At 55.7% G+C, this 27,417-nt stretch overlaps 1 protein-coding gene across 3 annotated transcripts in view; it reads left to right on the forward strand.

Moving 5' to 3' along the window:
- SLC2A9 (solute carrier family 2 member 9) overlaps positions 1-27,417 on the forward strand; it is a gene marked incomplete at its 3' end in the record, with an annotated part of 76,640 nt that overhangs the window by 15,206 nt on the left and 34,017 nt on the right. Inside the window, exons 1-5 of one of the 3 annotated variants that reach the window (XM_079776649.1) lie at positions 3,951-4,056; positions 6,002-6,088; positions 11,602-11,703; positions 18,039-18,137; positions 25,390-25,550. In XM_079776649.1, coding sequence (XP_079632775.1) covers positions 11,641-11,703; positions 18,039-18,137; positions 25,390-25,550 — 323 coding nt within the window. In that variant the 5' untranslated portion in view covers positions 3,951-4,056; positions 6,002-6,088; positions 11,602-11,640. Of the gene's footprint in view, positions 1-3,950; positions 4,057-6,001; positions 6,089-11,601; positions 11,704-18,038; positions 18,138-25,389; positions 25,551-27,417 lie in introns of those variants that run through there. The other 2 variants (XM_079776650.1, XM_079776651.1) reach the window with 2 other exon arrangements.

Raw genomic sequence — 27,417 nt, forward strand, 5'->3', positions numbered from 1 at the left:
GGGCTCCAATTTCTCCACATCCTCACCTTTCTAGTTAGTTTGTTTGTTTTAATTGGTGATATTAAGACATTTGTCCTAGCCTGGAACAGAGATGGAGAAATGGATGCTGCTGCAGAGAAGTAGGACAGTTGCTAGAGAGAAATTCTAGAGAAGGTGGTGGGAAGGATGAGCCCACGAAACCCAGGAGTGGGAGTCCCTCCAAAGTGGGCAGTCTGGATGCTGGGCTGCCAAAAGCAAAAGAGAGAGATTCTCTGAACTCTAGGCCCTGAGGCTCCCTGATGGGTGTGTCCTCTGGGAGGAGTTTTCCCACAGTGATCCGGTCAGGCTGGCAGAGTGGGTGGTTTTATTTTATTTTATCTTAATACTAGTGGCCCGGTGCATGAAATTCGCGCACATTAAAAGGGGATGAATTAGAGGAAATATTTTAATATTGCTATCTGCCCTTTCTCTGTAATAGAAGTGTCAGAGATGAAAGAAAATTAGTAAAATGTATATGAAAACCTTCCTCCTGTCAGAGTCTGGGGTGCACCACGGGACCCAGAGTCAAGTCCCCACCCACCCACATGCGCCTCAAAATCGCGTGAGACCCAGACCTGGTCGCCCCCCCCCCCCCCCCCCGCCATTAGGCTAGATCCAGACCCAGCTGGTCCCATCCTTGTCAAGCCCCTCTGGGCAGGGGGCGCAGTCTCAGGTCCCCTGGCCCAGCGCCGGGGCAGGGGGCACAGCCTGAGGTCCCCCAGCCTGGCACCAGGGTGGGGGGCATGGCCTGAGGTCCCCTGTCAAGCCTCACGGGGGGGGGGGGGAAGGGTGCAGCCTCAGGTCCCTACTGATTGCTCGTTAAGGCTCGTTAAGGGAACTCGACCTCCGCTGTGGGTGCAGCCATCTTGTGTTACGGAAACCCCGTCTCCACTGTGGTGACAGTCAATTTGCATATTCTCTTTATTATATAGGATATTTTTATTGATTTCAGAGAGGAAGGAAGAGGGAAAGAGAGATAGAAACATCAATGATGAGAGATAATCATCGATCACTTGCCTCCTGCACACCCCCTACCGGGGATTGAGCCAGCAACCTGGTCATGTGCCTGACTGGAAATTGAACCCATGACCCCTTGGTTCATGGGTCGATACTCAGCCACTGAGCCACATCAGCCGGGCATGGGTGGTCTTACTTTAACCTTTTGCACTCGGATGTCGAGTGTGACTTGACACGGTTAGCATCGGTAGCAGCTCGTATGTCGAATTGTATTGAATGTATCAATAATTTGAAATATAAAAAAATCCAAATAAATAAGTTTGTATGAAAAGAAACTCCAGTTTTTTATTCTACTGCCGCGCTTTGTAAAATCTGGGGTATTTAAAAAATTAAATCCCGAGTAGAATAAAGAAATCGAGAAAAAAGCAAGTGAGTGCAAAGGGTTAAACCTCAATTCTCATTCACAAGCCGTGGTGCTTTGGGCAAGTGGGTTGACCTCCAGAACCCAGGTATGCTCAGCCTAGAATGGAAATAACAAAACGTCAGGATCTGCCTTTTGGAGTAAGTGAGGCTACTTATAACCAGCACCTGGCAGATAGTAGGTGCTTATTGAACACAGGCCCCTCCTTCTGGCTCATCCTTCTGACCAGACTCTGAATTACTCAATAGAAGTAACAGGTTTACCCATCTCAGGATCTAGCGGTACGATGGCCACATAGTAGGTGCTCCGTAAATATTTGAAAAAGAATAAAGATCCAAGAATAAAAATAACGGTAAAACAAGAGATTTCCCGCCCTAGCTGGTTTGGTTCAGTGGAAAGAGCACCAATCAGCCTGAGGATGAAGGGTCCCAGGTTCAATTTCACTCAAGGGCATGTACCTCAGTTACAGGCTCCTCCCCGGCCCGGGCCCTGATCAGGGCCATGCAGGAAGCAACCAATTGATGTGTTTCTCTCACATCAATATTTCTCTCTCTTTCCCTCTCTCTTCCACTCTTTCTAAAAATCAATGGAAAAAAATATCATCTGGTGAGAATTTTTTTTTAAAAGGGATTTCTCTAAGCCAGTCAGAGAAAGATAAATATCACATGATCTCACTCATTTATGGAATATAATGAACAACATAAACTAATGAACAAAAACAGATCCAGAGACAGAGAAACATCGGTCAGACCATCAAACCTCAGAGGGAAGGTAGGGGAGGGTGGGGGTAAGGGGGAGAGATCAACCAAAGGACTTGTATGCATGCATATAAGCCTAACCAATGGACACAGACAACAGGGGGGTGAGGGCATGAGTGGGGGGGGGATGGGGGGAATGGGGGAATAAGGACACATATGTAACACCTTAATCAATAAAGAAATTTTAAAAAAAGGATTTCTCGATAATAATAGCAACAGTGAATATTTACTGCTTGCGACAGGGCAGGCATTGCCAGGGGCAGCAGCTCATTCAATCCTCACATGACCTTGAGACGAGTCCTCCCCTACCCCACTTCGCAAAGCACAGGTGTCTGGTGTGACGTGGCTGGGGAGCAGCGAGCTGGCGCTGAGGTCTGACCTTAGACCCCAGGCTCCTCGTCACCCTCTGACACTGTCTATCCAGATGCTGCAGAACCAACGGTTGAACTATCCTGGCATCAGTGAGAGTTCAAGTTTGTGCCGCTCGCCGCACCTCGGCCAATAAGGCACGTGACAGGTGTTGGGCAGGAAAGCCAGCGAGCCAAGAGGATGGTGGATGAGCCTCCCAAAGAACCACCTCATGAAAGCGCAGAATTCGGGGCTTTCTTTATGTCAAGGGGAGTGTTAGAGAGTGGGAATTTTTGAGCATGCTTCCAGAGAGGCCGTGGACTATGCCCCAGATAGAGTTGTCAGTGCTGACACCAGGCCAGGCCTTGAGATACGGTCTCATGGCCCCTTCCCAGCATGTAGCCTTCTTTCATAGAACACTGTCAGCTTTCTGAAGAACAGGATGACCCTGTGAATAACATGGTCGTCATTGGCATGATCCTGACGTTGCTTGGGAAAAACTGTTTTGTCTTGGGTTGCTTGCTCTGCAAAAATAGGATGTGGTTAATGTGCTTAAAAGCGGTCCTACACAAAGGGTCGCTGCTGCTCTCTGGTCTCCCTGCGTGGAGAATGGCAGAGCAGTCGCCGGGTCTCCCGGCCGCCCGGCTAATAAAGGCTCCCTAAATTTTAATTTGGTCTGGACTCCAGTGGTCATTCACTCAAGTTTGCTCCACAACATTTGGAGATGCCCCAGCGAGATAACCAGCCTTTGACTGGTCCTGTGACCGAAGCCCACCGGGGTCCCCGGACTCTCCAACCCAGGGGGAGTTCTCTGAGAGACGTTCCTCAGCCCCGGGACTGGTAGAGGTCTGAGACCCCGCCTGCTAAATTTCCTGATTGACTCTGATCGGAGCCGCCTGGATCTGGTTTTACCGGTAAGAAACTTATTTCTGGTTCTGTGGGCGCCCATCTAGGGTCTCTGGAAGGCTGGACGCAGCGCTACTTTTGAGACCAGATCCCAGCACACGACGGTGCCCAGAGATCCTCAGTTGGTTGTCATTGTCTTTGTTATTCTGTGTTATTGTGGTCTAATTGTCTCTTATCATTAGAATGGGTCAGTCTGCTTCATGTTCTGTCTGTACTCTCTTGCAATGTTTTTTTTTTTTAAATATATTTTATTGATTTTTTACAGAGAGGAAGAGAGAGGGATAGGGAGTTAGAAACATCGATGAGAGACAAACATCGACCAGCTGCCTCTTGCACACCGCCTACTGGGGATGTGCCCGCAACCAAGGTACATGCCCTTGACCGGAATCGAACCTGGGACCCTTGAGTCCGCAGGCCGATGCTCTATCCACTGAGCCAAACCGGTTTCGGCTTCCTGCAATGTTTTTTGAAAAAATTTCAGGAATTCAAGCGGCGAGCGGATGACTACGGAGCCTCCGTTAACGCTTTTGATTCACAGGAAAGGGGAAGTGCTGGGGCAGGAGCGCCGCGGCGTGCTGGCCTTTTGGCCTCCAGTGACTGGACCAGGTTTGGGGCCCGGGGGAACCGGACAGGCCTCCGGGAGGAAATGTAAGTGTGAGAGTCTGTGTGAAAGATAGTGAAAACCCTGCTTTAGCCGGGAAACAGTAGAGAACTTTTCATTGCTTTTCCTTGATTTATAATTTTGCTGTGTTAGTTTAAAATTTTGGAATTCTAGGGTTCATTTAAGGGTAGAGGCAGTGGAATTCACTCTCAGCCTGCTGAGATAGAGAAGCCCTAGGCTGGGGGACAGGGGATGGTTGGAGATATCAGAAGGGGTGAAGGTTGAGATCTTCTGGGGCCTTGGACTAAAGAAGGAAAATCTGGGAGGGAGAGCAGCTGTTCCTTAAGTGTAAAAAGCCTGGTTATACAGGATCTCAGACCGCTTGCCTTATTTCCCCTGCTAAGGACAGAGTAAATGGTTAATGCAGAAAAGGGGGGGCGTCGGCAGGGAGAGCTACACCCTGTTCTGCTGGCGTCCTTGGTCTCTTGCTTATCTGAACTATGCTAGACTCAAGGTTTTTTGCAAAACACAGTGGGTCTGGACTCCAGTGGTCGTTCACTCGCATTCGCTCCACAACAGGGAGGGGACACTGGAGGGACTGAGGTTAGGAGAGGACTGAAGATCTCAGGCATCAAGGAGCCAGCAGGGGCCGGGAGGCGAACTTTGTTCTCCGGCAACAGACTCCAGTTGCTGTGGTTTTGGTCTCCGTGTTCCTATAAACCCTGGACAAACACTCATTATTTTGGTACACACTTCCTTATCGCCCCAGGGGAGGCGATTCCGAGCAAGGAGCTGCGTTTTGTTTTGTTCTGTTTTCATTTTTTTTGTTTTTGTAAAACGTAAGCAGAATTCCTCCAATGCTTGTTATGTCTGCGTTCAAGGATAAGCAGCTAAGCAGAAGCAAGTGCCCTAAAGGCTACGGAAACGAGGCAGGCCGAGCAAGGTGCAGTCGGAGAGGCCAGGCCGTTCACCGGCATGACGAGACAGCAAGAGCGAGGCTGGGCGGCTGCGTGGGCCCAGGAGGGTGGGCACCAGCCGGGTATGCGGGAGGCTGGCTCCAGCACCTCCGCCTGGGTGTGTTTGCGTTGCCTGCAGCACAGCCGACATCACCGGGCGCACGCATGCCATCTCGCTGGTGTGCGGCTTGCCAGCCCTCAGAGGCAGGTTGATAAGAGCATCGCGGGCAGCTGTCTCCCAGGGCCCAGGTGACTTCCCCCGGGTCACCAGCCCACCCCTTGGTCAACATGAAGGCGCTGGGAAACGAGATTAGCCAGGGAAAGGCCGTCCGGCTGCTCTCAGTCGATGCCCGGGGAATCGGGTGGCCTTTTCCATGTTCCCCACACAGCCCTGTCTCCCAGCATCCCTCTCCCATACTGGGGGGGACTCCCGGGCACCCATCTTTCTGTGCCCCACTTCCCACACCCCCACCTCTCTCTGGGCAGGTGCCCTTGGCTGAGCCTGGACTGGCACCGGCTGCACAGGCACTCTCTTGGGTCCCTTCCATCGTGTCCGGCCCTCCAGCCCTCTGTCCCACCGGGTTCCGAAGGGGGAAGGCTTAGCTCATGCACATCACTTCCGACAGGAGTGATGGCTCTCGTGTTTTCTCCCCGGCTGACCGTCCTCCTGCACCCACAGAGGAGAAGTGAACGCCCTCCTGGTCCTTTGGGTTTAGGGCTTGACCAGCCTCATTCATTCGTGTCCGGCATGTCATCTCACCTGACCCTCCCCACAGCCCGGCACGTTGGTCCTACGCCCGTCACAGCTTCACACCGGCGGGAAGGGACCCGACACCCAGGAAGGTCAACCCGTTAGCCGGCAGGGGCTTAGGCAGCCAGGACACCTCTGCCACCAGCTCCTGGTCCAGATCTTGCTGACCCGAACCTGGGCATGTGTGTTAATCATTTATCGCTTGTCAAGATAGGCCTCGTGGCCTGTTTACGGCAACAGGCGGGCTGGATGCCATGTAATCATTAACGCTGTTGTCTTTCACAGTTTCCCAGGTTTATATCTGCTTTCACCGGGAGCCGGTCTATCTGTTTGCTCTTTAGACTGGGACAGGCGAGCGAAGCTCGGGGGCAGGTAAGCTACGCTCCCTCGCAGTCCTCGATCGGCTTGGGGAGCGGTTTCGGGGGGGACTGGGACTCCTACGAACAGTGAAAGGAGGGGCTTGAAACGGAGGGACTTGGAAATCAATGTGGTGAAGACGGAGTTGAGGAAATGTACACTAAGTGCCTAGTGTGGTGTCCGGCAGATGCGAATGTAACAATGACATTGGCCATGAGCGATGCCGGCTATTCTTCCCACGGCTGCTGGTGGCCCGGACTGTAACCTCCCACCACCCACCCTCCCTGCTCCCTTCCTTCTCTCTCTCTCTCTCTCTCTCTCTCTCTCTCTCTCTCTTTCTCTCTCTCGGCTGCTCTGTTTTCCACATTCCTTTTCGTTAGCTCGTCTTGGGATTAGCTCTAGCTCCATGCCAAGTCGGCAGAGAATTAATCCTGAAAATGAAGAGTCAAGCCCCAGCAAGTGTTACTCAGACAGCTGAGTTTCCTGTTCAGGGGCGTCCGCCAGCGGCTTTGGAAGCCTGGGCTTTGCTCAGGGCAGCGGCGCCCGGCCCTGCAGGGAAGAGGGCACCATTGGCATGTGCCAGGTTTGGGAGAACAAGGCCCGCTGCTGTCGAGACCTTCTGTGGGGTTTTGACGAGTCAGGGCCCGTTCTCTGCCTTGGTCCTTTTACACAACACAAGCCAGTACTGAGGGTCTGCCTTCCAGCCGTGGGATTCAGATCCGAGCTCGGCCACAGGTCGCTGGGTAAAGACACTTCGAGGCTCACTTGCTTTATTTCTTTTTTCTTTTCTTTTCTTTTCTTTTCTTTTCTTTTCTTTTCTTTTCTTTTCTTTCTTTTCCTTTCTCTCTCTTTCTTTCTTTCTTTCTTTCTTTCTTTCTTTCTTTCTTTCTTTCTTTCTTTCTTTCTTTCTTCTTTTGAAATGTTTTGATTGATTTCCAGAGACAGGGAAAAGGAGGGGGAGAAGAGAGGGAGATAGAAATAATGGCTGCCTCCTGCACGCGCCCCCCCCCCCCCCCCCTGACTGGGGATCGAGCCCACAACCGGGGCATGTGCCCGTGCCGGGAATCGAACCAGGGACCTCCTGGTGCACGGGTCAGCACTCAATCCCTGAGCCACACCAGCTGGGCTTCCTTGCTTTATTTCTAACAGGACAGGCCACGGGTCAGACACAGGTGGTGCCCATGAGGGCTTCATTATTGGGAGAAGCGGCAATAGGCGTAGCGGAGGTAGTTCCCTAAGTATTTAACCCAGCTTCGGCCTGGGCGGCGCCCCTCAAATCGCCGGGAGCGAGGTCTGCTCCATGGAGCTGCTGAATCGCGGCAGGCGGGCACCCAGGGGCCCGGGACGCGGGGATCCAGCGGTGAGTACCTCAGCCCTGTACCTCCGGAGTGGCCCGGGCCACACTGGCAGGCCCTGGCGTCGCATTAGAGCTGGAAAGCAGCCATGTCAGCATTGTTACTGTGGATCCAAAAGACAGGAAGCTCGCGTTTTCAGGACCCCGTTCCCCAGCTTGCGTTTATTTTGTTATGCTGTGTTATTTGTTATTCTGTTGAAACCTTAGAGAATTACTCTGAGGCAGTTCAGGGTGCTTTAGTCAAACACCAGGCGATTTCCCCTCCTTTCTTCCCTGTCTGTGCTGGCTGAGGCCCGCGGCAGGGTCTGGTGATGATGACAGCAGTTTGCGATCACTGAGCACGTACTATGTGCTCCACCCACAGTAACTCACCGATCCTCACAGTGTCCCTGGGAGGCAGACCCTGTTATTATCCCCTAGGGAAACGGGTCCAGAGAGGTTAGGTAACTTCCTCCAAGTCACACAGCGAGGGAGCAGCAGACCCAGGACTTGAAGCCCCGGCTCTATGCTGCCTGGGGCGCCAGCTCCCTGCACCTGGCCTTGCACTGCGCAGGCGGGCGGTTTCCCACCTGTGACGTGATGTCTCGGGGGGATGATGAGGTCATGCTCAGCTCTGTGGGGGTCGCTATAGGGTGAGCTGCGCGGTCTCAGACCCCCGCTGCCTACGGCTCCCCTGGGCGGTGGGTCCTCCCTGACTTAGCAAACCCCCCGCTTTCCCTGCTGGCCTGGGAATACATCGGAAGTGGCGTGACCCCGAAGGAAGCACAACCCACCGCCCACACCCCTTCCCGGTGCCGGCTCGTTCCCGTGTCTCCTGGGAAGAACGCAAGCCTCTCCCCACTGGGCTGCGGGCACCCCTCCCACCTCGGGCTCCGCTCTGTGGGTTCCTGACAGCGTTTGGATACTACCGTCTCCCCGTTTCTAACGCCCCCCTCTCCCTGTTTCCTCCAGCTCGGCCTCCTGGGCCATTCCCCCCCCCCCCCCACCTGCTCCTTTTAGGATGGGGTTCTGTAGGGCCCCTCTCTTTCTCCACTCTCCCTGGTGACCTGACCCCTCCTCCCACGCTGCCCACCACCCCGGATTCCTCCCAGCACCACTCTTCCTTCTGCGGGACTTGCACCCCAAGTAGTACTTGCAGCCGGGTGCCTCACACACGCCTCAGCCACATCTGTCACTGCCCGGCGTCTCCAGCCCGGCGAACAATCAATCACTGTCAGTAATTAGACAGCGAGGGCTGGCTGGGCCTCCCTCCAGGCCTGGTATCTAACCGATGCCTCACTTAAGGGGAGAGAATGATGACTACCTTGATCGGTTGATAAGGAAACAGACGTGGCATGACTCAAGGGGGACATTTAGTGTCACCTGTGCGAATGGCACTCCCTGGAGCTACGTGGTGACAGCCATTCATTCACAGAAGCTGGATGGGAATGCAGGCCCCGGAGGCGGGCAGGGCGGGCCATGGATGCCCCCATTCTGGCTCCTTTGTCCCAGGCCATCCCATCTGACCCCAGTCTGAGTTCTCCCTTCCCCTCTCTGGCACCCCACCCATTCTGTTTCCCGGGCGCCTCTGGGGCCAGACACTGTGTCAGACTCTGTGGACAGAGAGGTAATCAGCTGTGCCCCAGTGTGAGGAGGGTATCGGTCAGGGTTCCCCAGGGAACAGAACCAAAGGCTATGTATCTGTATGTTAGATATAGTGATGTGTATGGACAGAGATAGAGGTAGAAGGGAGGGGGGAGAGAGAGAGAGAGAGGCATTTTAAGGAATTGGCTCACTTAATTGTGGGCGCTGGCAAGCCCCAAGCCCACAGGCAAGCCAGCATAGAAGTCCCAAGAGTTGATGTTGCCGTTTTCACTTGAAGTCGGGGACCACAGGCAGAATTTCTGTGTTGTCATCTCAAGGCCCAATTCCTTCCTCTTCGGGGCACCTCTGTGTTTGCACTCGGGGCCTCCAGGCGACGGGAGGAGGCGCCCACAGTATCACGGAGGGTCACCCACTTTATTTAAAGTGACCATTCCTCGTTTCTAAAACCCCAGCAACAGCTTGCCCGCTCTCCCGGTGCCCAACCACACGGCACGGCCTGGCCGAGGTGACCCCTCCAGAGAACCACCAGGACCAGGACGCGTCCGGTCACTGGGGACACAGGAGAGCAGTCAGCTGGTCGGCCCAGCTCGGGGGGCTCACGGGACAGGCTGGGGAGGCCCGGAGGAAGCCCTTCAGATGTGCCAGGGGGCAGGGGGCAGGGTGCGGAGCGGGGCCGGGAGCCTTGCCGGTGAGACGGGGAAGGAGAGGACTCCGGCCACGGGGCAGCCCGAGAAGCCCCGAGAGCCCGAGGGGGGCGGTCCAGTGAGCTGAGCGTCCCTGTGGGGTGCTGGCATGAGGCAGGTGGCGTTTCGCAGGGGAGGGCCTCGGAGGTCACACGCCAGTGCTGGCCACAGCAGCTCCCCCGGCCACATTCCCGCCAGGCCAGAGCTGATGCTGCAAGAGCGGTCTTCTTCCAGAATTTTATCTTTTAAATCTTTTTGGCTACTTGAGAACATAAGGGCTTAATTCTTCAAAAATTTTTTTTTTAATTTAAAGAAAATGTAGAAATCCATTTTTCTAGTTGTAGAGGTGGGTGTTTTTGTTTTGTTTTCCCCGGTGTAGAAAATTGGAAAAACACAGAAAAAGAAGAAGATAAATGGCTAAAATATCGCGGCCAAGTGGGAACAGCTGCTTCAAGGCCGTTCATTTTGTAAGCACGCACAGCTGTGACCTTCCTCTGCTGGTCTGGAGCCCAGGCCGGACCCCGCCTGGGACATGCCGCTCACGCCTGTGTGCCCGTGAGCCATCTGTGTGCCCATGAGCCGTCTGTGTGCCCATGAGCCGTCTGTGTGCCCGTGAGCCGTCCGCGTGCCCGTGAGCCGTCCGTGTGCCCGTGAGCCGTCTGCGTGCCCGTGAGCCGTCTGCGTGCCCGTGGGCCGTCTGCACCCCCTTCCTAACGGTCTCTCCTAGCATGTAAGCTCCACGCAGGCAGGGCAAGGACTGCCTTGCTCGACACTGCAACCCCATCACCGGATGCTAGGGGCTTAGTAAATATTTGTTGAATAAATAACTGACTGTATAAATATTTTGTTTTAAATTTAATTTCGCATTTAAAAAACGCATGGGAGTAGTTTAAGTACGTTGTTTTAAGAGTGGCTATTCAGCCCGGCCAGTGTGGCTCAGTGGTTGAGCATCAGTGTATGAACCAGGAGGGCACAGTTCGATTCCTGGTCAGGACACCTGGCCAGTTGCGGGCTCGATCCCCAGTAGCGGGTGTGCAGGAGGCAGCTGATCCATGTTTCTCTCTCATCATTGATGTTTCTCTCTCTCCCTCTCCCTTCTTCTCTGAAATCAATAAAAATATATGTTTTAAAAAGAGTGGCTATTAAGAGTACATCTATTTTTAATGTTGACTAATGTATATTCTTTCATAGATCTTCCCCTTCTTGCCAAGTGAGAGTAACCCTGAGTATTTCCTCAGGACAGTAACGTTCTCTAACGTCAAGTTTTAAGTGCTCCGTGCGTTTTATCCTGGGAGGTACCGCCATTTATTTAAACTTCCCTCTTACATATTTTTTCCTATTGCGAGTGCCATTTTTTCTAACATGAAATGAAATGCTTCAGTGCCATTTCTGGCTGAAATCTTGGTGCACAGTTTTTACTGTTTCAGGATGAGTTTCTACAAATGGAGTAGTTGGGCCAAAGGGCCTAAACATTCCCAATCTCAGAGCAGCTGTCCCATTCCTTAGCTCTGTCGTGCCAGGGATCCAGGTGACAATTTGGGTAACTGTTTCCGGTTGGACAGGGGAGGGGCCGCTTCGTTTTAATTTCCCCGGCTTTTATTTTCACATCGTGGGGACAGGAAGGCTAGTGTTCACAACCTGTGCCCAGCGCAAGCATGGCCGTGTGGACGGGGGTGTTCTGGGAGAGGCCTGTATTTAAAAGCCATCCAGCCAGCATTCCAGACACAGACGTAGTCAACCCAACCATCTCGCAAATGGAGAAGCTGAGGCCAGAGAGGAGCAGGGGGTGCCCAGGAGCAGGGGTCCCCCGTGTGGGTGCCTCCACCAGCACCCCTCGCCGACTCCCCTGAGTTACCTATCTCTGACAGCAGTAGTCCAATGGCTTCTTCCTTTTTCTTCTTCCTCAGGAACAAAGAGAGGCCAGTCCCAAACCCGAGAAAGAAGCCATGAAGCTCAGTGACAAGGGCCCGGCCGCTAACAAGGAAAGCGATTTGGAGGAAAAGAAATCGGTCAGTCCTGGCTCCCTTACCTCTTACAGGAGTGCCCGGGGACACCGGGGCTGTCCCTCCTTGCCCCTCCCGCCCGGGGACATGCAGGCCACGGGGGGGTCAGGCCAGGAGAGCAGAGGCTGCACGCAGGGTGACGTGGGAAGGAGTCGTGTGAATCGTAAAGTGTATGTGGTGAGGCACAGGCCTTGGGTGGCTTGAACTTTGGTTGATAAAAATCCTATCTGCGGGTGACCTTCCGGATTTGGAGGGGGGAGGTATCTCCATTTCCCCTAGACCAGTGGTCGGCAAACTCATTAGTCAACAGAGCCAAATATCAACAGTACAACGATTGAAATTTCTTTTGAGAGTCAAATATTTTTAACTTAAACTATATAGGTAGGTACATTGTTATTAACTTAATTAGGGTACTCCTAAGCTGGCCTTTGCTAAAAACTCAAGGGGCCAAAGAGCCGCATGTGGCTCGAGAGCCGCAGTTTGCTGACCACGGCCCTAGACCCAGGGGACATTGATGTGGAAAGGGATGATGACATCATCCTTCAGGATACACTGTAACCTGTCCCCCACCCGCCACAGGCCCAGATCACCGCCCCCTCCTCCAGGAAGTCCTCAGCACTTAGAAAGCCTCTTTCCCCACTCCTCGGGACTCCCTGGGCCCTCTCTCTAAACCATGTGCAAAAACCAGGAGCCAGCCAGCACCCGCTCTGTGCTGGGCCTTCACACACAGGGATCTCATTCGCTTCTCCCGGCACACCAGGGTGAAGGCATCGCCACCCAGGTTTCACCGGCGATGAGGCTTGGCTCGGTGAGGGCTGAGGCCGCTCGTCCAAGGCTATGCAGCCAGTTCAAGGTGGAGCCGGCCTCAGACCTCCACCCGTGTGTGCCTGGTCTCCTGTGATGGGTGTGGGAGCTACCAGGACTCGGAGGAGAATAAGTCCACATTTATATGAAACCTTTACTTGGCAGGGCAAAGATCAACACGAGCATACTGGCCAGACGGCCCGGGAAGTGTGAACTGGGCAGGCTGGGCGCCATTATCCTCACCTCGCAGGTGTGAAGGGGAGGGCCACCCGCCCAGGCCATCCAGCGTCCTTCCACGGACACTCCCTCCAGGTGGACACCGGAGGCTTTTCAGGGCTTGTATTGGGCTGAGTCACGGCTCCCCTCTGCAGGCACTGGTCTGGGGTGCTTGCCTCCCTCCGTAGGCCCCCGCCACACCCGACTGTTTCCCTCCCCCTAATACCCCGGGCCTTGGGTCAGTGCCCTCCCACACCACACCCTTCTTGGCCAACATATTCCCCAGGTTTAGTGACCCAGGAGCCACCTCTTCCAGGAAGTCTTCCATGATTCAGTCGCAGGCTGGCTCACTACTTCCTCTGTGTCTCCCCGGGGAATTCTCAGCCATCGTATTACATGTTACAGCTCAGAGTGTCTATGTCAGCATCCTGCTCTGGACCACAGCTCCGCCTAGATGGGGGAGAGGGCGCGTGGAGGGGGGCAGGGCGGGCTGCAAATCGATTCCAGAAGAGCCGGTTCTGCCCGAGTCTCCTTGTGGGATCAATGTGCAGAATGGCCATTGCACTGTTCCACATGCTCAGGGAATCGCTCACCCGACGGTGAGGGCTGGCTTGTCCCTCGGGAAGTCCTGGCTCCCCGCTCAGCGGCTGCTTCCCCAGGTTGTGCATCGTGGGCTGGACGTTCGCACATGCGTGTGACACGGCCGCTCCCAGCGCGTCTGCGGGGCTCCGCGTCTGATTTCAATATGCGCTTTCCATTTAGCCCCGTCTGCTGGCTTCTTGTCTGTGGGCTTGAGGCCGCCCTGGCCTCCGGGGGTTCTTCGTCCCCCAAACACTCCTCAGCACCTGCTCCGCCTCGGGGAGCACAGGGCCAAGGCGACCTGTCCTGACCAGGGTTTAAAGGTGCTTCTCTGACTCGGGGCGGATGGGCCACAAGGAAAATTAAGTCTCACCCCGTCCTCGTGTGCATGAGGGGTCTGGTCGCCGGAACGCTGCCCCTGAGCCAGTCGGGGGCGGGCACGAGGGAGGCCCATGCTGAGTGAGCGGGATGGGTAACGAGCCCATGGCCGATTCTTTCCTCCCTGCAGGTCTAGAGCTGCAGGCAGCCATGCCCACCTGCGCACGGGCTTCGTGGTTTCTCTCCGAGCCCCTGAGTGACTCTGCAGGACAGTCAGGCAGGAGCGTCTCCCCTTTGGCGCTTGGAAACGGGGGTCGCTCAGAGAAGCAGAGCGGCTTGCCTGGGGACGCGCAGTCATAGAGGGCGATTGGCCGTCTGTGCCACCTGTGCCAACAGCATCTCGCAAGAGGGAAGGGGGCTGGCGTCGGGCTTGGCTTCCCACCAGGCTTCTACAGCAACGTCCGTCCGTCCCAACCCTCAAGGCAAGGGTGGGAACCTTTTTCCTGCCCAGGGCCATTTGGATATTTATAACATCATTCGCGGGCCATGCACAATGATCATCTTAAAAACCAGCCTGCTCTGTTTGTCAAACATTTCATCGGCTCGACCCTCAGGCCTGGGCCGGGCCGGACCACCTGACTTCTCGGGGCTTCCACGGCTGCGGGCGGACGGCCCACCCCGGCCCGCGGGAGCCGCCCTGGCTTTCTGCTGGTCTCGCCCCCCCTGCGCTGGCCTCGGCCTCGTTAAAAGGAAAACTCACACCCAGGGGTGATCCTTGAGAAGACAGGTTTCCCTTGTTGCTCCCGTTGCGGTTTTCACTGGGGATCAGGGAAAAAAAATTACCCATTTCCTGTTCAAACAAGAGAATTGCCACACTTCCGGCCGGGGCCGCCCCTCCCGTGGACTCTGCCTCCTGCCCTCGGAGATGCCCTGGGCACTGCGGGAAGCGGAGCATGGACTCCCGGGAGGAGCCCGGCTCAGCGCCCCTCACGCGGGGCCGCAGCCCCCCGGGGCCCCACAAGGGGGCCTGGCCGAGGAGCGGGAAGCCAGGTGGGAAGAGAAAGCAGGTAAACAGAGACGTGGGCCTCCGTCCCCCCACAGAGGGCTCGGGGTCCCCGCGTGGGTCGCAGTGCGTGCCTGTTACTACTTGCCCCGAGGCCACGGGGCTTTGCATCCCGTCCGGGTGACTTCGGCCATCGGTGCTCCAACCCTGTGGCCTGTGTCCTGGGGCCGACAGCACCTTCTGGCGGTGACTGGGCTCGTGTAACGAGACCTTGCTGGGCAGTGGCCCTTTTTTCCTCCCCTGTCTCCACAGCAGGCACCCGCTGCCTCTGGGGCCATGGTGAGGGGTGGTGGGCACAGGGGGCACGCAGGGGCGGGGGGCTCCAGAAGATGGCTCCCCGTGTCCTCCTCCCCCCTCTGATGGTGCAGACAAGCAGGAGTGATGGTGGGGGGAGCCAGAAAGGCCCAGGGAGAGAAGGTGCCCAGCAAGGCCAGGGTGGGGGGTTAGGAGGTGTGGCATCTGAGCTGAGACCCTATGGGTGAGTTTACAGGCAGGCGATGGAGAATGGTGTTCTGTCCAAAGTGCGATTCTGTCCCGTCAATGGATCCCGTTAAGTTCAAGCTGCTCTTACTGCAGAAAAACACACTCGTCCCTGGGTATCCACAGGGATTTGTTTAGGACTCCCTCCAACACGCACATCCGCAGATGCTCCAGTCCTTTATATGAAACTAGAGGCCCGGTGCACGAAATTCGCGCACTTGGGGGTGTCCCTCAGCCCGGCCTGCGCCCTCTCACAGCCTGGGAGCCCTCGGGGGATGTCCAACTGACACCTTAGGCCCGCACCTGGTAAGCCAGCAGTCGAACATCCTTAGCGCTGCCACGGAGGCGGGAGAGGCTCCCGGCACCGCCACTGCACTCGCCAGCCGTGAGCCCAATTCTGGCTGAGTGGCGCTCCCACTGTGGGAGCACACTGACCACCAGGGGGCAGCTCCTGTGTTGAGCGTCTGCCCCCTGGTGATCAGTGCGTGTCATAGCAACCGGTCATTCTGCCGTTTGGTCAATTTGCATATTAGCCTTTTATTATATAGGATGGCGTAGTGTTTGCATATAACCTACCCTTACCCTCCCGTATGCTTTAAATCATCTCCAGTTTACTTATCCTACCTAACACAGTGTCCCTGTGGTGTAACTAGTGGTTATACTGTGTTCTTTAGGGAATAATGACAAGACTAAAAGGCCGTAGTGTTCAGTACAGACATAACTATCATTCAGGTGACGAGGAAATACACGTCAGCAGCACCGTAACTTTGGGGGGATGTTTCCAATCTGTGGTTGGCTGAACCCACGGAGGTGGAACCCCTGAATACAGAGGGCGGGCTGTGTTCCATCCTCTGTCTCGCCCTCCCTGTGATCACCAGCGTCTCGTCTGCAGCAGGCTCAGTGCCTGGAAGCAGAGGGCAGGAAGCGAGACGTCCACCCTTAGTAAGGCCCCGCCCACTGTCCAGCCTCGGCTGGGGACACTCCTGGGCACCTGACATAGGACAGGTGCGGACCTTACCTGCTTGAACTCCTTCCTTCAGCACGCTATCTTAGGAGGGGGTTAATATCAGCCCCATTTCACAGGCGAGGACCTGAGTCACAGAGCGGCTGTGTAACTGGGCTAAGGTCACACAGTGGTGAGAGCTGGGAGTCCGATGGAGCAGCATCAGATCTGAATGGAAAAGCAGGAGGTGGGGCTCTCAGGGAGGAGCCGAGGGTGATGGGTCCTAGACAAGTAGTCTCTAGGAGGGGGGACCTCGGGGGGTGTAGCCACACCAGCCAGGCCCGGAGAGGCCCTGGCACGTCGCTCGGCAGCAGCCGTTCTGTATGCCTGGGTCGAAGGGCGTGGGGAGAGAAAACAGGAAACACCCTTTCTGAACACTCACCACATGTACACGATACTCTACACTTCCGCATCCAGCAAATACACCCACCCCTTCCATCCTGTGCGGCCCCATTTCACAGCTGGGCAAGTTGAGCCCAGGAAGGTCCAGGAACTGGCTCAGGTGCCACAGCGGAGTGGTGGGCCGTCCGGCGTGGATCCCATGCCAGAGGAGGCCACAAGGTGGGCAGAGCAGGGATGTGGCTATCGGGGTCCCTTCAAGGGGACATTCCCAGAAAGTGCTGAGAACTTTCTGACATAGTTCCCTGAATTCTGGACTTCAGCTGCCTCATTTACTGCTGTGTCCCCGGAGCTTTGTCAGTGGCTGGTACTCACAGCGCGCGCACACACACACACACACACACACACACACACACACACATTCACACACACGCACACACATTCTCACACACACTCTCACACTTTCACACTCACACATCCTCACACACACACACACATTCACACACACATGCATACTCTCACACTCTTGCACATACATACACATCCTCACACGCTCTCACACACATTCACACACACTCTCACACTTGCATACTCTCACACTCTCTCACACTCTCATACACTCACATATACACACTCTCACACTCATACACTCACACTCACACACTCACTCACACTGACATACACTCACTCTCACACACACAAATACACTCACACTCTCACATACACTCACTCTCACATACACACTCACTCACACATACACTCACTCTCACACTCATATCCTCACACACACACACTCGCGTGCGCACACACACACACACACACACACACTCACTGAACGATGGCAGAGAATGTGCCGTCCAAGGACACCTGGGTCCCCTCCGTCTGGCGAGTGGCCCACACCCCCTGGCCAGCCTTGGATGGCAGCCCTTCCTGTGTCCAGCTCCTGCCAGCTGGCCAGCCTTTGCCTAGGGGTCCGGACGTTTCTGCTCCGAGGTTCTGCCGTGGCTGTGGCCGTGCTTGGAGGGAGCCACGGGGCAGGATTACACGGAGGCGGACCTGGATCTCCGGGCCAAGTGCAGTAACTCTCTGTCTGCGGGTCCTGGTCCCCAGGTGCTCCCAGCAGCCTAGGGGATGGGGCCCTCCCCTCCCCTCCGCCGGGAGCAGTGTGTGCACGGGTGGGTGCGTCTGCGTGGCTGGCAGGAGCCGCAGGGCCCTGACACGGCGCCCAGAGGAAGAGGCAGGAGGGTGACCATGGGGTCTGAGCCAGACCCCCCCTCCCCGCCCGGGGCAGCTCTGCCTGTTTCCTCACCTATGCAATCGGATAAAATAGCGGTGATCGGTGAGTTCCAGGACATCGTTCCCAGAAAGTGCTGAGAACAAACCTGGCCCATGGCTCTCAGGAAGGGCCAGCGGCTACTGCTGGCAGCTGTGTCTGGCTTTGCTCTGTGCTCCTCTGAGGGCCAGAAACTGGCCACGTTCAGCTAAAACAGCAGCGTGCAGCCGCGGGCGGGTCTGACGCGCTGTCCTCTCCTTCCCCAGAACTGGTCCTGCTCGCTCATCGCGGCCTCTCTCCTGGGCGCCTTCGGCTCCTCCTTCCTGTACGGGTACAACCTCTCCGTGGTGAACGCCCCCACTCCGGTGAGTGCCCCGCGGCCACGGGACGCGCCCTGCAGGGGGCGCTGAGGAGGCATGGGCAAGCTGAGTGTTACCCCCGGGGCTGGGTGGTGCAGGTTCTGTGCCAGCCGAGGGTCTGGGGGGACCGGGCAGAGAGAAGCACCGGCCCCCGCCTTCGAAGGGGAGGTGGAAGATACAGAACAGAGGATGGCGATCATGTGTGGGGCCCGGCAGTTCCTTGAGGCTGGAGCGGGCGTGTCCTGGGAGAGTGCGGGAAGAGGAGGGGGCCTCCGGAGGGGCCGGGGCGGATCCCGAGGGTCTCAGTCCAGGGCACTGCGGGGCCACAGAGGGGCCCGCTTCTCCTCCTCCGTTCTGTTTGTGTTCGTGCCTTTTCATCTGAGCGAGAGGGCACCCAGGAACCTGCTGGCTTTGTTTTCCCTGGAACCGGGCCGCCAGGTGCCATGTCCCCAGGCCCCCACACCGCCCTGCTGCTGGGCAGGGCAACGTTTGCTTCTCACCTCCCTGGGCTGTGAGGGTTCGGTGCCCCCCATTCCTGGGGGTGCTGGCTTCTACTGGGCCGGCGACCACCCTTAGGGCAAGGTGGGTGGGTGTGAGGGAGGATTTCCTGGAGGAGGTGATGCCCGCTATGTCTTGAGGGTGGAGCAAAGGCCCAGAGGCCTGGGATGCGAAACACCTGCGGGAACGCTGCGGGAACACAGGGTGACGTGGCTGAGGCCAGGTGTGTTTGGAGCGCGTAGGGCGGGAGCAAAGAGGCAGCCAAGAGCCAGGCTGTGGACATTTTTAAAAACATTTATTTTTAATGTATTTTTATTGTTTAAAGGATTACAGATGTCCCTATTTTTCCCCATTGACCCCCCCACCCCACCCCCTTTTTTTTTTTTTTTTTTTTTTTACTGTTAACTCTGTGTAAGTTCATTGGAAAAATTGATTCTGCTGCTGAAAACAGTTTGCAAGCCAGCGGGTGGACATGGCCCTCCTAAGTCTTACAGCGCTCGATGCCTTTGATGTGGTCGTTGGGCCAGCATCCTGAGAGGGGGGTCTGATTGGCCCGTGTTTGCCTTTCAAAGAGGCCTGGGAGTCTGCCTTCCTGCTTCATCTGGAAAGTTCAGCTGAAACTCGGCAGAGGGTGGGGACCTTTGCACTCCTGGCTGGAGGAGGGACGGGTAACGCTTAACCTGGGATGGAATGACATGGGTGGAGCAACGACCGTGGGAACACGAGCAAGGGGCAATTCCGTCATCGTTTCAAAATTGGGGTTGTTTTTTTTAATTCTCACCTGAGGATATTTTTTTTCCATTGATTTTCAGACAGAGTGGAAGGGAGGGAGGAGGGGAGGAGAGAGAGACACATACATTGATTGGTTGCCTCCCACATGCACCCCAATGGGGCTGGGGATCAAGCCCAGAACTGAGGCACATGCCCTTGACCGGGAATCAAATCCACCCCCTTGGATCCACGGGCCAACACTCTAACTACTGAGCCAAACCAGTCAGGGCCAAAATTGTTTTAGTGAATAAACTTTATTTTCGAGAGCAGTTTTAGGTTCGCAGCAAAACGGAGCAGAAAGTACAGATTTCCCGTGTACCCCTTGGCCCCGCCACACACTTACACACGGCGTCCCCCACGGTCCACAGCTCCCACAGGGCGGTGCGTGTGTTACAATCTGTGAACCTGTCTTGACACATCGAAGTCCATAGTTCACAGTAAGGTTCCCGCTTGGTACTGTACGTTCTGTGGGTTTTGACAAATGTATAATGGCCTCTTGAGTTCAGAATGCTCTCATTTCATAAGTGTCCACCATTATAATATCTTACAAAATAGATTTCTTTCATTTTTAAGGCTTTATCTAAATATACTCCCCTCCCCAAGATTGTTTATATATCTGTTTTTTACTCAATACTTACATAATCAGCATTTTCCCATGTTATAGAAAATTCTCCATCCCAAGATTTTTTTTTTATTATTATTGACTAGTAGCCCTGTGCACGAATCTGTGTGCCAGTAGCTCTCTGCGGGGCCTGGCTGCTCTGCGCCTGCTGACCAGAGGCTCTCTGCGGCCCAGAGGCCCATCAGCGGCCAGGCGCAGAACGCTTGCCTCATCGCCGGGGCAATGACACAAGCATTCCCTGCCCCTCACCCCCACCCCCTGGCCGCTCAGTGCCCGCTGCCAGAGGCCCTCCGCGGCTGGGGTGGAACACTTGCCTCGTCGCCGCAGCAACAAAGCAAGCATTCCGCCAGGCCGCTCACGTGCCTGCTCTCAGCAACCGCCCCCCCAGAACTGGGGGACTCCAGCGGGGCTGAGAGGACTGGGCACCACCATCTTGTGGCTATGGGCGCCGCCATCTTTGTGATGGAGTGATGGCTAATTTGCATATTACCTTTTTATTAGATAGTATTTCAGAAAGGAAGGGGGAGGGGGAGGGAGAGAGAAATAGAAAAATCAAATGATGAGAGAGAACCATTGATGGGCTGCCTCCTGCAAACCCTCTACTGGAGATGGAGCCCAAAACCCAGGCATGTGCCCTGACAGGGAGTTGAACCTTGACCTCCTGGTTCATGTGATGACACTCAACCACTGAGCCATGGGCTGGGCCAGCCCCGGATTTCTCAGCACGGTGTGCTGCTGCCCCTCCCGCCTTCCTATGTGGCCGCTTAGGTTGCTGTCAATTTTTCTCAAGTATGCGATGCGGCTGCATTGTTTAAGTTGGGAGCTGTGAGTCATGGTTTGGTTGGGTTAGGTTGGGTTGGGATTGGAGCTGGCAGAGCTGCCTCTGATTGGGGAGGTGGGGAGCCCTCTCCAGGCCTGGGTGCTGGCATCTTGATGATCCAGACTGTGGGTGCTGTCCCTGCCTGCTTCCCCCTGGGGGCCCCCAGCTTAGTGGAGCTGGGAAGCCTGCCTCTTGAGTTCAGAATGCTCTCATTTCACAAGTCCCTCTGGAAAGTGCCTTTGTTGTGCCTCATGGGGAAGCTCGGGGAAGCTCTGCTGAGCGGGGAGAGGCCAAGGGGGCTGCTGACGGACACGGGGAACAGAGATTCAGCCGGCCCGGCCCTCGGCAGGAGCGTGCTGGTGTGATCACACCCAGACAAGTAGAAACGCGCTGTTCCTGACCTGTAGGAGAAAGACATTGGGATTTGCTGAGTACCTGCTATGTGCTGGGCATCATGCCCAGGGCCACACACCTCATGGAACTCTTCTAGCAGCCCCACCTGCAAGCCACGGTCATGATTCCTGTTCTACAAAGATGTTATTCTCAACCAGTGCTCAAACCTGCCCCCTGAGCATGGGCTGAAGAGATAAATGCCCCTTGAAGGGCTTGCCACCTCCAGGCTGATCTGAGCGTTGCGAGCAACTTGGACAGGAATGAACACGTTCGCCCTTTTCATCCCCACCAGCCAGCCAGCAGCCCCATGGGAGGCGCAGAAATGCTCTCAGAGTGAAGGGCAGGTCCACGTGGATGTGCGGCACCCCCCAACACAGCTCTGCAATCTCCCCGGGGAGTGTCTGGCAGGAGTGAGGCTCAGGATTGCTTTCGTTTTAATAAGAAGGCTGTTTGGGACACACGGGTCTGCCTGCCTGCCTCTGCCTGGAGCCAAAGAGAAAATGGAACTTTCTTCGTGTTCTAGAGCAGGAAACCCTCAGGCCATGGGCGGGGAGGAAGGGCCAGAGAGCTGTGCAGGTCCATCCCTCGCAGCGTCCTCTCTCAGCACTGTGAGAGCCAGCAGTGGGAGCCAAGCATTCTCAGCTGCCCGGAAGTCTAGAAGCTTCCTTCCCACCTGTCAGTTAGCCCAAGTCCCCGGGAGCCATGGAGTGGGGAGAAAGCACTGCACGCTGAATAGCCGTCAGAACTGGAGCCGGGCATGGACCCGAGGACCTGGGAGGTGTGTCAGGTCTGAGACCACCCCCAGGTCCGATGCCGAACCGGGAGACTCATGGAACTAGCACCGGCACGCTCACAGCTGTGACTTAATTCAGTGAAAGGACAGGAAGCAGAATCAGCAAAGGGAAAAGGAGCGGGGGGGGGGGGGGGGGAAGGGGGGGTGTGAAGCCCGCAGGAAACAGGCTCCACCTTCTCTGGATGCTCCCAGCAGAGGCCCCTGGCACACACACTCGGGCCCGGCACACACTCGGTCCCCCAGTGCACACTCGGCCCCCCGCGCTGAGCTGGGACAACACCTGTCAGGTGTCCACGGGGAAGCTCATCTGAGACTCGGTCAGGGTTTTTGTTAGGGGCTCGGCAGGTCCCCAGTTCCGTCTCGGAGGTGATCAGCCTGTGTCAGGCTGTGCACAGGCCAGGCCCGGGAGCCACTCTGCTTGGTCCCAGGAATGGTGGGGGCCCTCCCGAACCCACAGTCCCCGTAGCCAACCCAGGGCCATGGTGCCAGCAGGCCTTTCGGGAGAGCAGCCTTGGGCCGTGTTTCGGTGGGGGAAGCCTGAGCTCTGCCATGCGGGGACCTTCGGTGGCACTGCGGGGCTCATGGGATGTTGTCCGTGTGGCCCTCATTCCCCAGATAATGCCAGTGGTCTTGATCCGGCATCTAGAAGGGTTCAGCAATCTGGAGAAGGCGCTGTGCATAAATTAAGAGTCCACAGACGAAACATAATTTTGGAAGGCATTATAGGGAGTCAGAGAAGACTTAGCTAAAGGAACTAAATTCTCTTTGTCTCAGGACCCCTTGCTTTTTATTAACACAATTTGTCCTAAGGCAAGGTGGAGATATACACATCAAAGGGTAGGGTTTACAGAATCCATTGTCAGATTGGGGAATTGCCTTCGGCTGTTCAGGTGTTTGGCCAGGAGGAGGCAATAACATGTAGATTAAGATGCCCTGAGCTGTCTGGCAGCAAGCAATGATTTTATGCATCCTTTTCAGGTTTGGGGAAATGCCTTTAGCCATTCCCAACAGGTGATAATATATGTGACTCAGCCCTTGTTGAGTCCCCAAGTTCCATCAACCTTTTGATGAAACTCTTGCAATTATGAAATGCTGGAATTGGCTTCCGGCATCCAGAGCCTGGCTTGGGGTGGGCACTCTCATAAGGATGTCCGTACGGTTCTCTGGCTGCACAGGCGTGTGGCCTGTCTTCACAGATCCCTCAGGCCTGGGCCGTGTTACACAGCAGTGTGTGCCCTCTGGCCCGGCCACAAACGTGTCCTATTGTGTGCACTTTATAGCGCTCCTGAGGATAACTGTACCTACAGAGTCAGACAGGTTCGGTGTGACTCAGTAAGGAACTGAACATCATGAGACAGGCTACAGGGTCACTCCCCTCCCCTGTCCAGCAAGTTCCTGCCATCATCTGGAGGTGTCCTGAGCCGGTCTACCTGGCTGCAGCCTGCACGGTTCAATGCACTGCCACAGGCCTGGCCCCTGAGGGACTGACTGGGGAGACAGTGGTAAATTATTCATAGAGCTGTCAGCCCGCGCAATAGACACGTCGAGGACCCTGACCTGACAGATACAGACACACTGACATCCATGCCACCACCAGCCACCCAGCTTCCGGCTCTCACTGCGCACCTCTGTGGACCCAGCACTGCACTTTCTACTCATCCTCACATGAAACCCCCATGGCAATGCCTTCCGGAGGGAAAGGGTGTCCCAGATGAGGCACCCGAGGCACAGAGAGTTTGTGTAACTTACTCAAGATCACCCAGCAGAGAAGTGGCTCCTGCGGGCTGTGCTAGCTCTACCCAAGGCCTGGGCAGCCCTGCTCCATGCTCCTGTTTGACCCTCACAACAGCCCCGAGATATCGGTGTCATCAGTCCCGGTGTGCAGATGAGGAGACCGAGATCCAGCTGGTTTAAATGGTTAGCCAGTCAAGATGCTGAGATTCATGCCCAGGTCTCTGCAATCTGAACCTATGACTTTTCCACAATGTCACCTGCTGGCTATGGTGACACTGGTGGCTAACGGGGGAAGCTGTGAACATCTCAGGGATGGAACCTGCTTGGGGAGTGCAGGGCCGGGACCTCCATCTTTGGTTCACATTAGACTCACCCCGTCCCCATCCCAAACCCACTGCATCAGCATTGATGGTGATGGACCTCATGGGCATGAAGTGGCACCTCATTGCACTGTTGACTAATAATGTTGAGCAACGTGTCATCAGCTTACTGGTCACGTGACTTTTCTCTGCAGTCTGTTCGAGTCTTTTGCCCATTTTGAAAGTGGGTCGTCTGTCTTCCCATTGACGTGTCAGAGTTCTTCATCGACTGTGGATGCCGGTCCTTTGCAACAGATGCGTTGCAGATGTGGTGTGTGGCCTTAGTGTGTGGCCTGTCTTTCCTTGTTGTCACTGTGTCCATTGAAGAACAGAACACATCAATTTCAATGACATGCACATGAGCACTTTGTTCTCCTTTGCTGGCTCGAGTTTCCTGGGTCTTGTGTCTTGGCCCACCCCGAGGGGACAGAGTTTTTTCTCGAACGTGAGGGATGTGCATTTTAAACACATTGCCCGCGTGACTCTGCTGGGCACCGAAGTTGGAGAAGCCCAGGTATCATGGTCGCTCTAGGTTTGGAGGCAGATTGAGTCTGACTCCCAGGTTTGCCACTTACTAAGCAAGTCACATTGTCTCTCAGAGCCTCACTTTCTCTATCTGCAAAATGAGGTAAAAAATAGGGCCCATCTGCCCGGCCGGTGTGGCTCAGTGATTGAGTGTCAACCCATGAACCAGGAGGTCACTGGTTTCATTCCTGGTCAGGGCACATGCCCAGGTTGCCCAATCCCTGATAGGGGGTGTGCAGAAGGCAGCTGATCAATGATTCTCTCTCATCATTGATGTTTCTATCTCTCTCTCCTTTTCCCTTCCTTCGCCCTAGCAGGTTTGGCTCAGTGGATAGAGTGTCAGCCTGCAGACCAATGGGTCCTGGGTTCAATTCCGGTCAAGGGCATGTACCTGGGTTGTAGGCTCCTCCCCAGCCCAGGGCCCTAATTGGGGCGCATGCAGGAGGCAACCAATTGATGTGTTTCTCTCACATTGATGTTTCTCTCCATCTTTCCCTCTCTCTTCCACTCTCTCTAAAAGATCAATGGAAAAGTATCCTTGGATGAGAATTAACAAAACAAACAAACAAAAAAAATAGGGCCCATCCACAGACTTTGTCAGAAGGTTCCGTGATTAAGGCTCAGGCAGAACCCAGCGCAGGCCTGGCGTGAGACCGGTTCTACAGCAGCTGTTTGGTTTAGTCACAGCTACTCCGGGCTGCCGGAGGGAGCAGGAGGAGTAACGGTGTGTTGTTTGCTTTCAGTACATCAAGGCCTTTTACAATGAGACGTGGGAGAGAAGGCATGGACACCCGATCGACCCCGACACTCTGACGCTGCTCTGGTCGGTCACCGTGTCCATATTCGCCATCGGTGGACTCGTGGGGACGTTACTGGTGAAGCCGATCGGAAAGTTTTGTGGGAGGTCAGTGGGGGCTGTCTGTGTGGGGGGATCCCCTCCATCACGTTCGTAATATATCGGTGTCCCGTCAGGACCCCGCAGACAACAAAATGCCACGGAGTTCAGCTGGAGAGGCTTGAATGTCGGAAGGGCAAGGGGCGGAAATAGGGTCCCCGAGGCCACGGGGCAGGGAAGCCGCGGACGACGGGCTGCCCAGCAGGAGCTGAGGTTGGGGAGGTCAAAACTCTACTGTCCCAACAGGGAGGGAGCCGGGAAGAAACACCCTGGCCTCTCTCTCCTCCAACCCCCTGCCCCCCAAATCTGCTGCCGGCGCCTCCCATTGGTCTAACCCAGTGGTCAGCAAACCGCGGCTTGCGAGCCACATGCGGCTCTTTGGCCCCTTGAGTTTTTAGCAAAGGCCAGCTTAGGAGTACCCTAACTAAGTTAATAACAATGTACCTACCTATATAGCTTAAGTTTAAAAAATTTGGCTCTCAAAAGAAATTTCAATCGTTGTACTGTTGATATTTGGCTCTGTTGACTAATGAGTTTGCCGACCAGTGGTCTAACCCAAGTGGAAGCCAGAGGAACCAGGAGCTTTCTGAGTTAGGTCCAGAGGACCAGGCCCCGGGGCACGGAGCAGGCCGGAGCCACGGCACGCAGCACGGTGTCTGTGGGACCACGCCCTGTGCTCACAGAGCTCTGCTTTTTAAAACACCAGGCGCTCAGACAGGCTTCCATAGAAGCCCTGACCCCGAGCAGATAGCACAGGAAAGTGTCGCTGGGGTTGGGCTCAGGATGCGTGGGCCAGCAAGTCCTGCGTCCCCACCTGGGCAGGTGTGTGACGTGGGGCGGGCACCTCCCTCTCAGCCAGCACCTCATCTCCCCGCGTGTGCGGCCAAGGTGATGACGGTGGCCAAGGCGATGACGGTGGCCAAGGCGATGACGGTGGCCTCAGCAGCGTGGCGGCCACGAAAGCGAAAGGAAAGCCAAAGAGGAAACGCCTTTGGGAGACACTAAACTTCTAAGTGACGGATCCTCAGAGGCAGAGAGATTAGGTCAAAGGTGTGGGCTGTCATGCCCCGGGCAGCTGCCGACTCCTGTTTGCATCAACGACAGAGAGAGAGCCAAACTGGGGTGAAGGCTCAGCTGGAATCGCCACTCCGGGGGGAGGAGAAGCAGCAGGCATTGAAGACTGTTACCGTCTGTCCCCCTCCTGCTACATGCCAAGCTCGACAGACGATGCTTCCCACACGGGGTGCATCGAGGCTGCGAGGCCCAGCAGGTGTCCCAGGTTCCGAAGAACGCACTTGACCCGAAATTCAGATCTGGGTCTGTGTGGCCACCAGCCCGCTTTGGCTGCCACATGGTGTCGATGGCCATGCTGCTTGAGGCCTCATTCTTCATCCCCCGGGAGGGCCGTCGGGGAGGACGAGGAGGCTGAGCTCGGTGTGCAAGGCTGGGGTCAGGGCCGGCGCAAGGGGCTGGGAGAGAAGTTCAGATGGAGCTGGGCATCCTGGGAGTCCTCTGCGTGGTCACCGGCAGGTCCACCGTGGGGCCCATCCCGGCCAGGGCACGTTAACCTCGTCTGTGATTTGGGAGAGGGGTGAGGACAGGGAGGGTGTGAGCCGCCCCAAGCTCTGGTCTCAGAGATGCAGGCTCCTTGTCTCCTGGCCTCTCTGGCTTGGAGAAGTCTGTCCATAGAGAAGTTTCTAAGCCCCAGTCCCTCACTTGGGGCCATTCGTCCTCGGCTTGCCTGGCTCTAGTGACAGACCCCTTTTCCCCCTCATGAGACAGGACGATGGCCATGCTGGTGCCCAGGCGCTGGCTGCAGGCCCAGCTTCGCGCCTGGACTCTGATACCCATGGCTCAAAGTCTCTGTGCTTCACGC

Source organism: Cnephaeus nilssonii (assembly GCF_951640355.1).
Source record: "Cnephaeus nilssonii genome assembly, chromosome: 1".
Classification (NCBI taxonomy): Eukaryota; Metazoa; Chordata; class Mammalia; order Chiroptera; family Vespertilionidae; genus Cnephaeus; species Cnephaeus nilssonii.